The sequence below is a fragment of the Phoca vitulina genome, unplaced genomic scaffold (assembly GCF_004348235.1).
Source record: "Phoca vitulina isolate PV1807 unplaced genomic scaffold, GSC_HSeal_1.0 scaffold34, whole genome shotgun sequence".
NCBI classification, from domain to species: Eukaryota; Metazoa; Chordata; class Mammalia; order Carnivora; family Phocidae; genus Phoca; species Phoca vitulina.
The window spans coordinates 384696-401421 of NW_022589737.1; the positions used below are offsets into that span (position 1 = coordinate 384696).

Genomic DNA, 16726 nt, shown 5'->3' on the forward strand with positions numbered 1-16726 from the left:
CTTCATCTTTCAGATACAGACATTGACTTGTCACTCAGTGATACAGTTGTAACTACCATACTACCCTGACACTGTGTGGATTTGAGATGGGTATTTGTGCATTCACACTCAGAGACTGTTTGGGAATTGCACGGATGACAAGGAAATTTTATTTCTGAAGCAAAATACATCTCCGAGTACAAAATATGAAATATGCTGCTTGTTACCTATAGGATAGAGGTTTTCAAACCTGAGCATGCATCAGCATCACAGGAGAGAGTGTTAAACCCAGATTGTTGGCCCCACCCCCAAGGGTTTCTGATTTGGTAGGTCCTGGGTGAGGCCTGAGAGTTTGTATCTCTAACATGATGCTAACGCTGCTGGTCCAGGGAATACACTTTAAGAACCATTGCTGTAGGATATTTGAGAAACATAAAAGTGGTAAAAGTCCCAGATCTTGCTCCCTTTTCCTTCTCACCCTCATGATCTTTGAAACAACCAGAGGCTGGTCTTTCTCCCTGCAAACAGCAAGATGAGGGGAGGATTCATCAGGAAAGAGCCCAGGATCGCCCAGCTGACCCCAAGTGCTCAAAACTAGCTTCACCCAAAAGTCCAAGATGCAGCCTTTCATGGGCTCTCCTTTTCCATCCCCACAGGGCTCCCAAACACAGGAGAATGGCTGCAGAAAATCACTCTACAGTGACCGACTTCATTCTCAGGGGATTGACAAATCAGCCAGAGCTCCAGCTCCCCCTTTTCTTCCTCTTCCTTGGGATCTACTTGGTCACCATGATAGGGAACCTGGGCATGTTCACACTGATTTGTCTGAATCCTCAGCTTCACACCCCCATGTACTACTTCCTCAGCAATCTGTCACTTGTGGATTTCTGCTACTCCTCTGTCATTACCCCAAAAATGTTGGTGAATTTTGTGTCAGAGAAGAACACCATCTCCTATGCAGGGTGCATGTCACAGCTCTACTTCTTCCTTGTGTTTGTCATTGCCGAGTGTTACATGCTGACAGTGATGGCCTATGACCGCTATGTCGCCATCTGCAGCCCTTTGCTCTACAATGTCATCATGTGTCATCAAGTCTGCTCCCTGCTGGTGGCTGTGGTCTATGCCATGGGGCTCATTGGCTCAACAATAGAGACTGGCCTCATGTTAAAACTGTCCTATTGTGAGCTCTTCATCAGTCATTACTTCTGTGACATCCTCCCTCTCATGAAGCTTTCCTGCTCTAGCACCTATGATATTGAGATGACAGTCTTCTTTTTGGCTGGATTCAACATCATAGTCACCAGTTTAACAGTCCTTGTTTCCTACATCTTCATCCTCTCCAGCATCCTCCACATCCGCTCCACAGAGGGCAGGTCCAAAGCCTTCAGCACCTGCAGCTCCCACCTTGTGGCTGTGGGGATGTTCTATGGATCTACTGCATTCATGTACTTAAAACCCTCCACAGCCAGTTCCCTGGCCCAGGAGAACATGGTCTCCGTGTTCTACACCACAGTGATCCCCATGCTGAACCCCCTGATCTACAGCTTGAGGAATAAGGAGGTAAAGGCCACCATGCAGAAAACACTGAGGAGAAAAGTGTTTTGAGGTAAATGTTATTCTTTCTCAATTTTAAAATTAAGTTGTTTTAATACCAGAGGGAAGCCCCCTGAATGCTTATCCAAGCATGATGGGAAATAGGCGCTTGACTACATGGTTGGATGAATGCCTCCTCCCCTTCTTCCCTCTTCCTTCCCTCCCTCTCTGGACTCCTGTTTCTGTTTGAAATCAAATTATTTCAAGTTCATGTTTTCTTTCACTTGAGATCCATTTTCTCTGTCCTGAACCCTTTGGTAAACATTTACTACCTTAACTGTAATTTAACATAAATTTTAAACTTTCAGCATTGAGTTTGAAAGTCATCCATTGTTTTATTACCTTCCCTATAGAAAATATTACTCAACCCAATTCTTTTGTGTGTGTGTGTGGGTGTGTGTGCCGGGGAGTACACAGGCAAGGAGAGGTGAGTGTGAAAGTCACCAAGAAGTGAGACACAGATCCTTGCTCATCCAGACCTCTTCTCCTCTCTTCACTCCTCTCTACTTGTTCTTGCCCAAGAACCTCTACATGATCCCTTTGTGTAATTTCGTAGTAACAATAAAAATAGTAAGAGCCAGTCACATATTTTGAGATGCTTACTCTGAGCCATGCAACTCCCCTAAATGCTTTATATGCATTATTTCAATAATGCCTCACAACACATAGGTACTGTTGTTATCCCCATCTCACAGATATGCAAACTTGGTTCAGTAACTTGCTAAGGTCACATAGCTGGCAAACAAACAACACTGGTATCCAAATCTAACTCAGAGCCCACAGTCAGCTCTCACACATTATCCCTTCACCTTTAGGCCGACACTCCTTTTGAACAGCCTCTTAAGCTTGACCTAATTATGCTTTTCCAGTTTTAGATACCTCCAAAAAAATAATTTCTCATATCCCCACCTTTTATCACCTGCCCTAGCCTCTTTCCCTTTGTAGACAACTTCTTCAAGATGACTAAGGAAAGATTACACCAGAGTGACCAACTTGACCCTGTTTGATGGGCCCTTTCCCAGCATTAGCACTGAAAGCCCTACATCTCGGGAAATCTCTCAGTCCCAGACAAAGCAGGATGATGGGTCACCCTAGATTACACATTGCTGCAAAACCTCTTGTCCTGCTTAAATAATTGATAGATCTACTGTCAGCCTCTCAGTAAATCCAGTGGCCATGGGACAAATTTCCCCCTGCTCCCCTTGCTTATAATGATATCAAGGATAAAAGGGTTTTAGACTCAGCAGCCTGACATAGGGCAAAGGATTTATGGACATCCTCTTGTCATTTATAGCTATTTTTGGTATGCTGTTGTATCAAGCTGTGGTTTATTATGGGAAACAGAAATAACTAGTTTTCTCAAGCAGAAAGGAATCTAATACAGGAAAATAGTTGCTTACAGATTTTTGAGTGACTGGAGAAGGAGTGAGGTGGCTCCCAGAGTGACTTCACAGTAGACATGACCTAGGGGTCCTACTATCCCTGTCCCCACTGCCCCCATGAAAATTGCCTCTCACACTCATGAATAGCAGAAGCTAGGATGAGCATCACCTGGAAACCTGTCAGAAATGCAAATTTTCAGGCCCTCTGTAGGCTCCAGGCCTATAGAATTAGTCACAATCTGTGCTTTAATAAACCCTCATGTGATTCTGAGACAAAATGAAATATGGGAACCCCCTCCTACCACCTTTCCAATGACAATTAATTCACATCCCAGGACTCCAGCTACCAGAGCATCTGGGTATGTAATTTTTAGTTTTTAACCTGACCAGAAGGAAAGTAGAATGGATATTGAAAGAGCCATTCCCAAGTGGCTACCCATTTTTTCCTGACCTTTCTCCCGAGATAAGATCACTACCACTATAGAGGCCTGCTGGTTAGAAAAAAAACTAGGAAAATACTTGTTAGCTGAAGGTGAGAAACCATAAAGCCAAATAAATTGGTGAATTTCATTATGTCAAAAATGAGGATATTTGTTTAGCAAAGGACACAGGGGATGGAGTTAATAGAAATAGAATGGAAGACGATATCTAACTAGCCTATATTAGAAACGCGGGCAAACCAACAAGAAGAAAAACATCAACAGAAAAAATGGGCAAGGTATATACAACAAACACTTTACATGACAAAACCCAAAGGGCCACCAAGCATGTGAAGAGATGCTTAAACTAATTACTAATCAGAGCAGTGCAAATTAAAACAATGAGCTCTCTCTTTACACCCACCACTGGGTACATAAAAGGACAGGGTGCGGCAGAGACTTGGCAGCAGTTAGAAGCAGAGGATTAGCTACAAGCGATAGAGCCTAGAGCTCGAGGGCTGTACGAGATCTACAACACATTACTTATGTATATAAAATTACATGCACACAAACCAGGAAAAAAAAACATATTTAGAAAGAAAAAATAACATAAAATATACATTAAGTAGGTTAGAATGGTTACCCAGAGAGATAAGACGCCTGGAAGTAGGGAGTGGGGAAAAGAGAAACAGAAATAAAAGCTCCTTTTTCTAGACTCACCACCACCCCCTCCCCCAGATGCATACCAATCAACACGCCCCAAGAGCCCTGGCTCAGAGCTGGCCACTGAACTGCTGAATGGGGAGACAGGCAGGCCCACCCTCAATATCCGTGGGGCCTGGAGAAAGATTCTCTAAATATTTGGAAGTTAAAAATCAAGCTAACAAAATGTTAAATATTTTCTTCTTCCTACCTTGACAAATATACCTTCATAACAAGCTAAAATGCCAGGTTCAAATTTAGAAATCTCAGAATGCTAAGTGTTCTGCACCAGAATGTGATATTAAAGGAAGACTCTGCCTGGTCTCCAGCCCCCTGCCCACAGCCACAGCATGCTCCCTCCATGTCCTACCACCAGATCTGGCTCCCTCTGCAAGGGGCTTCACGCAGACACATTTATGGATATCCTCGCATCCAAACTCCATCTATATCCCCCATACACAGCCATCCCCTGGTCATCCCTTTGGTCTCGGGGTGAACAACCAGCTGTGTGATCTACTTTTAGGGGATGGACCTTAGGAAGAGCATTATAAGCAGGTCGGGTATTTGAGCAGGGAATTCTGGTATCCCAACATTGAAAGCAAGTCCTAAATGAGGTACAGAGGTTCTGGCTGAGCATGTCGCCTTAGATCTGTTTATCCTGTGGGAAGGCGCACAGCCAGAGAAGGACCGAGGACAGAACACCTCTCACCAAGTCTAAGAAGGCTGTTATGGAGGGAGATGACCTTTGCCCATGTGTCTGCCCATAGCTGCTTCTCTCCCTGACTGGCAAGTCCTACAGTTGAGATAAGTTTGTCCTTCATATTACACTTTACAAAGCATCTTTTTTTTAAGAGTGAATTCAAATTTATATGCAGAAGACTATTATGAGAAAGCATATTAAGTTTGAGATAACTTTAATTTCAGCTTTCTCAGGGGTTTTTTCTACTTGTTATGGGTGTGGCATAGAGTTTTCTTAAAAAGAGAGGAAAGCTATGTGAGTACATAAGCTCTTTTCTCATTTTTCATACCATTAGAGATAAAAAGAGTGTGTACACAAGGAACATCCTCTCTCATGTGTCCTTTGAGAAGTATACTCAGCCTAAACTTCAAAGGGTCTCTTTCTTTTTTTTGCCTGTAGTTAACAATATGGTATTGTATACTTAAAAAATTTGCTAAGATGGTAAATCTTATGTTGTGTTCTTGTCACAAAAAATTTTTTTAAATAGGAGACAGAAGGAAACTTTTGGAGGCGATGCATATGTTCATGGTATTGAGTGTGGTGATGGTTGTTTTCATGGATGTATACTTACCTACAAGCTCATCAAGTTGTATACATTCAATACGTACGGCATTTTGTATATCAATCACATCTCAATAAAGTGTTTTTCTTTTAAATGGCATCTTAACGCTCAATAGCAATCAATACTTACCATCTTGTGAGATCTCTTATATACTGTTTACAAACAAAAATAGGGGGCGCCTGGGTGGCTCAGTCAGTTGGGGCTCCAAATCTTGATTTTGGCTCAGGTCATGATCTCAGGGTCATGAGGTAATGGGATGGAGCCCCATTGGACTCCATACTCAGTGGGAAGTCTGCTTCTCTCCCTCTCCTTCTGCCCCTCCCCCAACTCACATGTGCATGTGCTCTCTCTCTTTCAAATAAATAAATAAATCTTAAAAAAAATCAGATAAGAAAAATAGGGCTAAGTGAGTTATCCAAAGTGTGGAAAAAACAAAGACCACCAAATGAGAACAAGCAAAGGCTATTTATTCAGAGCTTGCCATAACAGGGAGCCAGCCACTGTCGCTTGCCTTTGGTAGAGAGACTCGTAAGTAGGCCAGGGAGTGAGAAAAAGGGGAAAGGCCTCAGTGGTGCTCTAACTGGAGGATGTTGGCATGGGGAAGCTGGAGGCAGGCTAACTAGAGCCGGGGCTCCCTCTGTGATTGGTTGGGGGAATATATTTGGCTTTCTCTGGTCCGGAGTTGGAACAGAGGGCAGAAATCAGCAAAGCAGTCAACAACTGAATCCTGACCACTCTGGGCTAATTATTGCAGAGGCTGTGGTTTGGCTTCACGGGCTGGTTGCTGCGGAGGTTGTGGGGAAGAATTCTATTTTTACACAAGGTCTGGCCATTATGTGTTCGTGTATTCAGTTCCTCAAAAGTTACACAGCAAAAAACTGATACTATGGTCCCTGGTCTTTTGACTGCAGCTATCAAAGTTCATGCCTTTTGCACTTCTGTATCCTGCTATGCATTCCAGAGCTTTATAGAAGGCTCTCATGTAGTTGAAACAGCTTATGAAAAGTCCAGGGCAAGGGTGTGGAAAGGATAGTCTTTAGCATCAAAGGCACAGCAGTTTTTGAATAAGAACCACAGTCCAGAGTTAAAACCTTCATTAGGAAAGAGAAGAAAATGCAGTTGTAATAATCCCAAGCAGAGTCTTGGGGTTCCATTCTCATTCAGAACCATAAAGTAAGAACCTTCAACACATTTAAGCAAATTCCGCTCAAATCCCACACCAATTATGGAGGGTCGCTGGCCCATAGCCTCCCTTTCCCTATCACCACGCTGAAAATTCCTTTGTGAGGGTTTAGCACAAAGCAGTGGAGCTCCACCAGCTCAGGGGCAACTCAGGGTAAGCAGTCTGGCACCAGGCCCAGCTGAAGTTGGATCCTCTTCCAGCAAAGACTCTCTCAAGGCCAAGCCTCCCTCTAATTACCCAAGGCCTAGACAGTTAGAGAAGCATCTCCTTCTCCTAGCATAGATAACTGCTCAGAGCCACCTGCTGAAGCTGTCCTGTCCTCACCCTGCCTGTCCTGGGATCCCTCCTCCTGTCTCTGCCTCCCCACCCTCACCCATCCCTACCCCAGTGCTCAGCAGTATCTTGGGGCTTGTACACACAGCTGCAGGGCACTTGCACTCTGAAGCCCTGGTGGCCAACGGGGAATCACGTTCATAGCCTTGGGCTTCCTCCTGCCACTCATGTTGCTGGCCCAGGAGTTCCCCTCCAGTATGTTGCTGCCACTACATAATGCAGTGGGAGTCTCCACCACCTCATTTCCTGTCTTTGCACGGAATTTAGAGTAAGGCAGCTCCAAGTGTGAAGCATACGTTGACCAAGTTTCATTACTTGGGGCTGGGCTGAAAGCAATGAAGCAAGCAGATGAAGCAAGTGCTTAGACACCAGTAAATCAGGACACCAGAAAGATTTTAGAAAACATCTCTACAGTCTCCCAGTTAAAAAAAAAAGAAAGCCAAAAACTAATTTCAGAATAGAGGTAATTTTTGCTTCGTTTCAAATATTAAAATTATATTTTGAATTTCATGTGGCTGAGGGAGAGTGGGCACCATGATTGTTTCATGGTCTGAGACCCCAATGTAATTGAAATATCTCCTTGACTAGTATCATGTGATCTCACTGATATGAGGAATTTGAGAAACAAGACAGAGGATCATAGGGGAAGGGAGGGGAAAATGAAATAAGACGAAACCAGAGAAGGAGACAAACCATAAGAGACTCTTAATCTCAGGAAACAAACAAGGGTTGCTGGAGTGGAGGGGGGTGGGAGGGATGGGGTGGCTGGGTGATGGACATTGGGGAGGGTATGTGCTATGGTGAGCGCTGTGAATTGTGTAAGACTGATGAATCACAGACCTGTACCCCTGAAACAAATAATACATTATATGTTAATAAAAAAAATTTTTTTAAAGGAAAAAAGAAAGAAATATGTCCTTTACTGATAGAAGAGTGGGTTTCAAACTTTAGCCTGCATCAGAATGACCTAGGAGGCTTAGGAAGACAGCATGCAGGGTTGTACCCCAGAGTTTCTGATTTACTAGCTCTGGGGCCAGGATTGAGAACCTGTATTTCTAAAAAGTTCCCAGGTGATGCTGATGCTGCTAACTTGGGGACTGCACTTTCAGAAGCATTGCTTTAGTTAAAAAGTGTCCATGTAAGCCACTTTATCAGTATGTATAAGGCTTGTCTGTTTCACCAGGAAGTTCTTCAACCTCCTTATTTAAGGTTGGGTTGGGATGGGCAAGGAATGAGTCCACGAGACTGGCTGCCAGCATTCTAAAAACCCAGCAATGGAAAGAGCATCAGGATGTCACAATGTGGTACATAAGATATTGGTAGTGTTTCCATTTTACAGCTAAAGTGAACTGAGGTTAACAAAAGTGAAATAATTAGTTCAAGCTCAGGGGTTAGTAAGAAGCAGCACAAACATACAAGTGCACATCTCAACAGTATATCTCAAAAGATCATGCTCTTTTTTAAGACACCACGTCCTTATTTATGTTAAGATTGGAAATTAATGTATAAAGCCACAGGGGCTCAAAGTGATAATTATCACTTAGATGCTCAGAGAAATGCAAACCTTGTAGCGGCATCAGACAGCGCAAACCGCATGGGCTTTGTTGTCGGGCTGAGCTGAGTGCAAATTCTGATGCCTTCATTTACTGCCGGAACAAAAGGTGCCCCACTGGATTCTTCTCCTACAGAGAAAAGGTGTGGCCAGTGCCAATCACCTAAGAGATAAGTGGATTCTCATCCAGGAAACCAACATTGTAAGACGAGGGGCCTAGGTGGAAAAAGAGAGAGAACCTGGCATCCCTTCCTCAGGCTGGACTTTGAGAAGTAGACAGGCCAAAGGCGATCCTGCATAGTGAGGGTAAAGGGTGGCCTCCGACACAGGAGCTAGGGCGTGGACCCCTCTGTGGGACTCCCGAAGCTGGTAATGATCAGACAATATCTCATAAGATGTATTCTGTTCACATGCTACCTGCTTATTTCCCTTCTACCATCCCCTAGCCTCTAGGACAGTCATGTTGGAACCGTCTGGCCTTGTCTCAAGAGGCACCACAGGGCAACAAGGTTGTGGTCATTTGTCCGGTGTTGAGGAGAAGCAGTGGCCCTCTGAGGCCTGCATGCTGGTGAGTGGACAGCAGAGAGGAGGGACAGGGAAATCTCCAGGACAGGGTCTGAGTCACTCGGTGCAATCACCTCTCCCCACCCTGAGAGTCCATCTCAGTGCCAAATTTGAATGTTCTGAGTTTATTTTAGGAAAAATGGCTTTTTTATGGAAGATTCAGCAAGTACACAGCAGTGACCAAGAGGCACATGAAAGAGAAATAAATATTTCTGTTTATTAAAATAATTATTAAAGCACCCATTCAGGAGGGCACGTGACGTGATGAGCACTGGATGTTATACGCAACTGATGAATTATTGAACGGTACATCTGAAACTAATGATGGCTAACTGAATTTAAATAAAAAATAAATAAAAATAAATAAAGCCTCCATTCATTAAATTGAAAAATATTTATTGAAACTATAAATAATTCTGGCTATATAAGCAGGAAAATAAAACCTATCACTAGAGACACATAAAAATAGTGGATAAGCAATATTAAAGCGATCTTTTATTATATGGTATGATTTGTGGGAAAGTAAGGGAAATTGCTGTGAGGGAAAAAAAAAAATGTAAGAAAGCAGGACTCTGACAGTGTACATGAAGCTGGAGTCAGGGTTGACCTGCGGGTGTCCTTGGGCCAAGAACCTGGATTTGCACACATGAGGGGCAAGAGATGAAGCTCGTGGCCCTGGCATGATGCTGAGTGGGAGTCGAGGCCATGTCACCTCCCACCACACTCACAAACCCATGCTCAAAGAAAGTGAGACTTGAGAGAATGAACTAGAAAAAAACTGCCCCCACACAGACAGAGGTCAAGGACACAGGCTGGTCTCAGCCTTGGCTCTGGAGGAAGCAGGGAAAAAGGAAAACCCTCTCCCCTGAGAACCCTAACCACACCTGCACTTGCATGTGTGTGGGCCTAGAATTCACACCTCCTCTATGAGCTGCAAAACCTCACACCAGACATTTATCATAAAGAGGCCCTAGATGTTATTAGATTGAATTAGAAGTGTGGTAATGCTCCAAGAGAAGGTACAGGGTTGGGTGAAAGCATTAAATGGGGGAATTGAACTGAATTTCCAAGGTCAAGGATAGCTTCCCTGAGGAAGTGAAATTCAGAGAACTGAAGGATAGGTTGTAGTCAATATTGGGCTTCCCAGCACCAGAACCCCCTTCTCTGTCTGGAAACCTGCCCTGGCTTGACTATTGAATTCTCCCCAGTTGGTAGCTAATAAGGCCAGACAATGCTCCCCAGATCTCTAAAAGGTACAGAGAGACCTCAGCCAATCAGATTCCCCCATGTAGGATTTGCTTCCAGAGCAAGTGGTAGGAAGAAGCAAGGAGAATTTTGAGTCCATAATGGAAAGACAAAGATGATAATCCTTCGCAACCAGCGGTGCTACATTTGTAATGGGACCAGTGATAATGGCCAATGCCCAGTGTGACTTAAAGCAGCACATTCCTTACTTGAGGCCATAACTGTGATTCTAGCCCCCAGGCTTCCCATGGTTCCTAATTATTTCCTAAACTTGGCTCCCTAGGTTCTGTACAGTTTTGTGAATTACCCCATATCTTTCCAATAAATTTCTTCCCTGCTGAAGTTAACCAGAGTCAGATTGCTTCTTGCAGCTAAGAACCATCACGGGCTGTAACGGGAGCTAGCCAATTGGAGCACCCAAGGGAAGGGAGGGGGGCAGAGAGCATTCCAGGCTGGAGAACAGCTCGCACATCCTGTAACTGGTCATCAGCCCCTCCACCATCTTGCTAGTGGGGCGAAAACAGCCCTCCCCTCTTGCTTCCACACAATACTCAGTATGTACTTAGTTTTTTTTCTCCCCTTCCAGACTCTTTTTATTGGTGTAGTACACCACCACCCCCCCAAAAAAAGTACAAATAGGCCAGATTCCAGAGATTATTATTCTCTCAGAGAGTAACATCTTTGAGGAAGTGGGTAGGGGAAGTCTGTAGGCCATTTGTCTCACAAGAGCTATATTTTAAAAAGATAAACTCATGCTCTAATGTCAGCAAAACAACTCTAACCACGTTTGCTTGCAACCTAGATATCTATCTACGTATCTGCTCAAAATCTACTGGGAACCTTCTCAAAATAACTTAATACATCCCCCAAATTATTTTCAAACTCCGATAAGGCTAATGACATCATTATTGTTCACAGGCTAACATGGGGCATAGTTAGCATTTACATTTTAAATGAGCCCTGTTTATAGTAGCGGTCTTTTATGTGACACACACATGCACGCACACGCACTTACATGCACGCACACGCACGTACATGCATGCACACGCACTTTGTTGTCTGCTGAGGAGTATCTCATTTCTTATTTTATACAATTTCTTTTATGATTTTGGGGCGCCTGGGTGGCTCAGCGGTTAAGCGTCTGCCTTTGGCTCAGGTCGTGATCTCAGGGTCCTGGGATCGAGCCCCGCATCAGGCTCCCTGCTCGGTGGAAAGCCTGCTTCTCCCTCTCCCACTCCGCCTGCTTGTGTTCCCTCTCTCCTTGTGTCTCTGTCTGTCAAATAAATAAATAAAATCTTTAAAAAAAAAAAAAAAAAAAAAAACAATTTCTTTTATGATTTTATGTTTTAAATTATTATAGTGTATAATATGTGGTGTGTCTTTATTTTTATGACAGATAATTGGCCAGACCTTTATTTATTTTATACTCAATCTTCACTCAGAAACCATGTCCTATTTCTTAACATCGTTACTATGGAAATACATGATTAAGTTTTACAGTGTGCTAAGAACTCTTTGCTCAGAGTCCTAAGTGATAAGTAGAAGGTGACTAGCAGACGATGGGAGTATTTCCAGGTAGGGAAAGCAACATAAAAAAAAGACATGGAGGTACAGAAAATACAAGTATATTTAGGGAAAGGTGGGTGATAGGGCGAAATCAGTGAGTGTACTGAAGAGTAAAATAAGAGAGCTTTGGCTAAGATTCTTGGTATTATGTGTCAGTTTGCCTGTATCGTGTTAGGAAGAAGTACGGCTTTTGTTATTGTCTTTATATGGAGATTAAGTACGGTTCAAGGAGATACATTTGGATGCCAAGTTGACAATGGATGGACTATGACAGCTGATTTTATATGTCAGCTTGTCTAGACTATAGTATCCAGTTGTTTGATCAAACACTAGTTTAGAAGTTGCCATGGATGTATTTTGTAAATGTGATTAACATTTATGATCATCTGACTCTAAGCAGGTTATTTCCATAATGTGGGTTGTTCTCATCCAATTGGTTGAAAGCCTTAAAGCAAAGAAATTTCCTGGAGAAGGAATTTTGCCTCCAGACATAGAATCCTGCCTGAGTTTCCAGCCTGTTGGTCTGACCCAAGAATTTGAGATTCAAAACAACAACATCAACTCTTACCTGAATTCCAGCATGCCAGCCTGCCCTACAAATTGCGGACTTGTTTGTTCCCACAATCACGTGAGCCAATTCCTTAAAACAAATCTGTAGATAGATAAATCCTATTGACTCTGTTTCTCTGGAGAACTCTGACCGATACATGTGGCTACTGATAATTAATCCTCCTCCCCTCCACACTCTGAGTGGTGAACTAACTGAGAAAGAAAACAGGAGCCACACAAAACAAGATAAAGACCAGCCTAAATACTGATGAAGTTGATAGGACGCACCATCACTGCTAGCCAGTTGGAGCACCCAAGGGAAGGGAGGGGGAGGAAAGCATTGCAAGCTGGAGAACAGCTCTCACATCCTGTGACTGGTCATTAGCCGCTCCACCATCTTTCCAGTGGGGTAAAAACAGCCCTTCCTTCTTGCTTCCACACAATACTCAATGTGTATTTATACTTGTTTTTTCCCTCCCAGGCTCTTTTTGTTGGTGTAGTAAACCCCCCCTCCAAAAAAAAAAAAAAAGTACAAACAGGCAAAATTCCAGAGATTATTGTTCTTTCAGAGAGTAACATCTTTGCAGAAAAAGGTAGGGGAAGTCTGTAGGTCATTTGTCTCACAAGAGCTATATTTTAAAAAGATAAACTAAACACCTTAGAGCTGAAACCATAAAAGGACTCTCTAATTCCCTCCCTACTTCCCCTAACTTTACAAACCAGCAGAATTGGCCATAGTAGTCTCCCCTGCAAAGGGAAGGCACTCTGAAGAGGAGGAAACTCCTGAGGACAGGCTTGTCCTAAAAAGAAAAGGCACAGGGAGTGGGGCCATACGTCACCAGTACCGTCTCCTAGCCCCAACACTCAGGACGCACTATTTTCTCTTGGGGTTGAGTCAGGAGGGAATGTGGACAAAGAGAAAAGATTCCTCCCATTTTTCATCATCCTGGGGCACAGAAGGAATAGGCACCCAGTTACACAGGATTCATCTGCTTTTGGCCAGAGCCATGGCCCCTTCACAGATGGGGCAATCATTTGCCTGCAGCAGGTTCCCTCCTTGTCACATCTTAAAGACTCCCTTATAAAGTTCCACTAAATATAGTTCAATACTGATACTACTGAGACATACCTTTAATTTTTAAACTACCCCAAAGAAGTAATTGAGAAATCTTAAGATACAACCTCTTTAAAAGACTATTTCCCTTTTAGCCTAGCCATTTCTTTCCACTGGTCAGAGTTTGGATCTGTTTCTGGGAACCCATGTGCAATTTGGGGTAAATATACAAAGTGTGTCTCAAGTAAAGAGCAACCCAGAGAATTCCCAATCCAATTTGGGAGCTCTTTTGGGAGAGGAGCTCTTTGTGGGGGGAGGGTAGCAGAGAGATGTGCACCTATCAGTCTTAAGGTCTTTGGCTTCCCTGTGTCCTGTCCTTCCTGTGGGCTGCTGGGGCAGGCAAGTATATAAGACCTGACTTAGTGCACAGGATCCATAGGGCAGAGCAAATCTGGCATTTGGTGAGGCAGGGAGCATAGAGAGTCCTAGCCATGGGTGAATAAGGCACAGGAGCTAGAAAAGCAAAGGCAGGAAGGTAGGCAGGAATCCTTTTCCTGCATCCTGGTGATCTTTTCATACATAGTAGGGCCACAATCAGTGGCTGGTGGGAAATAAAATAGTTCCCACAGAGGAGACTAGCCAAGAGGTAAGGTTAGAGTCTAGGTCAAGGAAATTGAGGGCCTGCCCAGGAAACTAAGACAATGTCATTCAGAGTCCCAGTAGAAAACAGCACGCTCAATTGGATGGTTTACCCTACACTCAAGTTCCAAGAGAATTTATGAAGAACATGAATGCTGGGGTGCCTGGTGGCTCACTCAGTTAAGTGTCCAACTCTTGATTTCAGCTCAGGTCATGATCTCAGGGTCGTGGGATTGAGCCCCACATCAGGCTCCTCACTCAGTGCAGAGTCTGCTTAAAATTCTCTTCCTCTTCCTCTGCCCTTCCCCTTGCTCATGCTCTCTCATGCTCTCTCTCTCTAAAATAAATAAATCTTTTTAAAAAGAGAATGAATGCTGAAGCAGTGGGGAAGGGTGAAAAGGAAAGAAGAGAGAGTGACCAGGTTTTTGTTTGTTTGTTTGTTTGTTTTGTGACCAGTTTTAAATGGAATCTGTAGGTAGTGAAACTTTGGACCTGCCCCCATCAGAGATGATACCTACAGAGATAAAGTGAATGAAAACCTGAAATAAAGATACTAAGCCTGACAACTACAAAGGGAGGAGGTCTTCCCAGGTCTCAGTCTTTGAACCTGGTTCAAGGCCAAGTTCTGAGTAGCCTGGGCAACTACTCAATCTCTCTGAGATGCTGTCAGTACTGGATTCTGGCGCACAGTCTAGCACCGCCCCGCTTGGACTGGAGATATGCCCTGGGGGCTGAGGACCTGTGGACACTTCAGGCCTGCAGATGAATTTAAAAGGGAAGAGCACACATAAGTGTGGAAAGGGACAAGAAAGGATAGCCATTACTACCTCGCTCCTCTTCCTTTGCATGAAAACTAGACATTCTCTTGATTTGGAGATAGAAATTCTCCAAACAAGAGGAGGGGACAAATCCAAACCAAAATCCACATCCAAAACATTCCACTGTGGGACTCTAGGTTGGGAAGGATACCAAGAGACATGGAATGCAGCCACTGTCCCAATGATGACATCAAAGCTGGGTCTTACAGTCCCTTCTCTCCTGCTCCTAGAAGAGAAAATGCTCAGATAATGGAGGAGAGAGCAGTCCTGAACCTAGATCCTTCTTTTCCCTGTTATTCCAGGAAAAGAAGAGCCTAGTCCCTTTATTTTTTTTGTTAGCCTGGCAGGAATTCTGAGCTAAAGACCATGATTTCCAGTTAAGGATGTTCCCAGAGGCTCCTCTCCAAATGAAGGAGGAAAATATCCTTTGTATCATTGTGGCCATAAGATGATTTTTTTATTTTATTTTATTTATTTATTTGGCAAAGAGAGAGAGAAAGAGCACAAGCAGGGGGAGCGGCAGGCAGAAGGAGAACCAGACTCCCAGCTGAGCAGGGAGCCTGATGCGGAACTCGATCCCAGGACCCTGGGATCATGACTTGAGCTGAAGGCAGATATGCTTAACCGACTGAGCCACCCAGGCACCCAGCCATAAGATGATATTTTAAAGAGTTTTATTTTACATGTAGATAAATTAGAGGCCTAAGTAGTAATCAAGAGGTGGTTCCTTCAAATACTCTCCTAGATACTATAGAAAAGGAAATCATGGCCTTTGAGATCATACATGAAGCACACTTTAACTGCTACCATGCACAATTTCACTTCAACCCTGCCACTGCTTACCTCAAGAACAATGGAGGCAGGTGCCTACCCTGTCCCCTCCCCCGTTTGGTGGATGCTACGCAGGAATCCTCACACTGGCTCTCTTCAAAGACGACCAAAATTCAGTAACACAACTTATAGATCTGGATATTGGACAGGGTTATAACATTTATCACATGACAAACTCTAGTGCTTGCTTTCATTTTACTTTTTAAAGTATATATATAGGGGTGCCTGGGAGGCTCAGTCGTTGGGCGTCTGCCTTCGGCTCGGGTCATGATCTCAGAGTCCTGGGATCGAGCCCCGCATCGGGCTCTCTGCTCAGCAGGAAGCCTGCTTCTCCCTCTCCCACTCCCCTTGCTTGTGTTCCCTCTCTCACTGTGTCTCTCTCTGTCAAATAAATAAAATCTTAAAAAAAAATAAAATAAATAAAATTTTTTAAAAGTATATATATATAGTATATAGTATGCACACACACACTATTTTACTATGTATATGTATATATATTCCTCCATTAAATAAATTATATATGTATATGTGTATATATAAAATGTAAATATATATACATATATAAATATATACGTATTTGAATACATATTTATATACATTTTTATATTTCCATTAAAAAGAAGTAGAAGATGGTGTTTAAAAATCAACAAAGGCCTAAACATCGTCAATATCAGTTCAGACTGGATGATCCCTTTAGCTACTGCCACCTGGTGGCAACATACCTAAAATTCAAGGACAGAAATCAAAGCTCCTGCTCAGGAGCTCCCTCTAGCCCAGGAAAGACTTGACAATTAGACAGCTATTCAAAAACGCATAGAAAACCCAGATTTTGATTTACAGGTACATCTGCACAGAGGTGCACTGGCTATTAGGAGAGAGATGGACAAGGAATGGCATAACATCTAAAAATGAACACCAGCCCTTGAATGTAGACATAAATGGAAGGTATAAGTACACATCACTGTTTTAAATTTTTTACAATAGAAGAAAAAGAGAGGGAAAGGGTATTGGGAGGA

General features: G+C 43.3%; 1 protein-coding gene across 1 annotated transcript; it reads left to right on the forward strand.

Moving 5' to 3' along the window:
* Nucleotides 1–479: 479 nt before the first annotated feature.
* LOC116645902 (olfactory receptor 8A1) lies at nt 480–5517 on the forward strand. The gene has a single exon (XM_032426421.1). The coding sequence runs from the start codon at nt 655–657 to the stop codon at nt 1582–1584; it is 930 nt and encodes a 309-aa protein (XP_032282312.1). The 5' UTR covers nt 480–654; the 3' UTR covers nt 1585–5517.
* The last annotated feature ends 11209 nt before the right edge of the window (nt 5518–16726 follow it).

Excerpts from the sequence above, each read along its gene's own strand:
- LOC116645902 (XM_032426421.1), top strand. The coding sequence starts at position 655 with ATGGCTGCAGAAAATCACTCTACAGTGACCGACTTCATTCTCAGGGGA.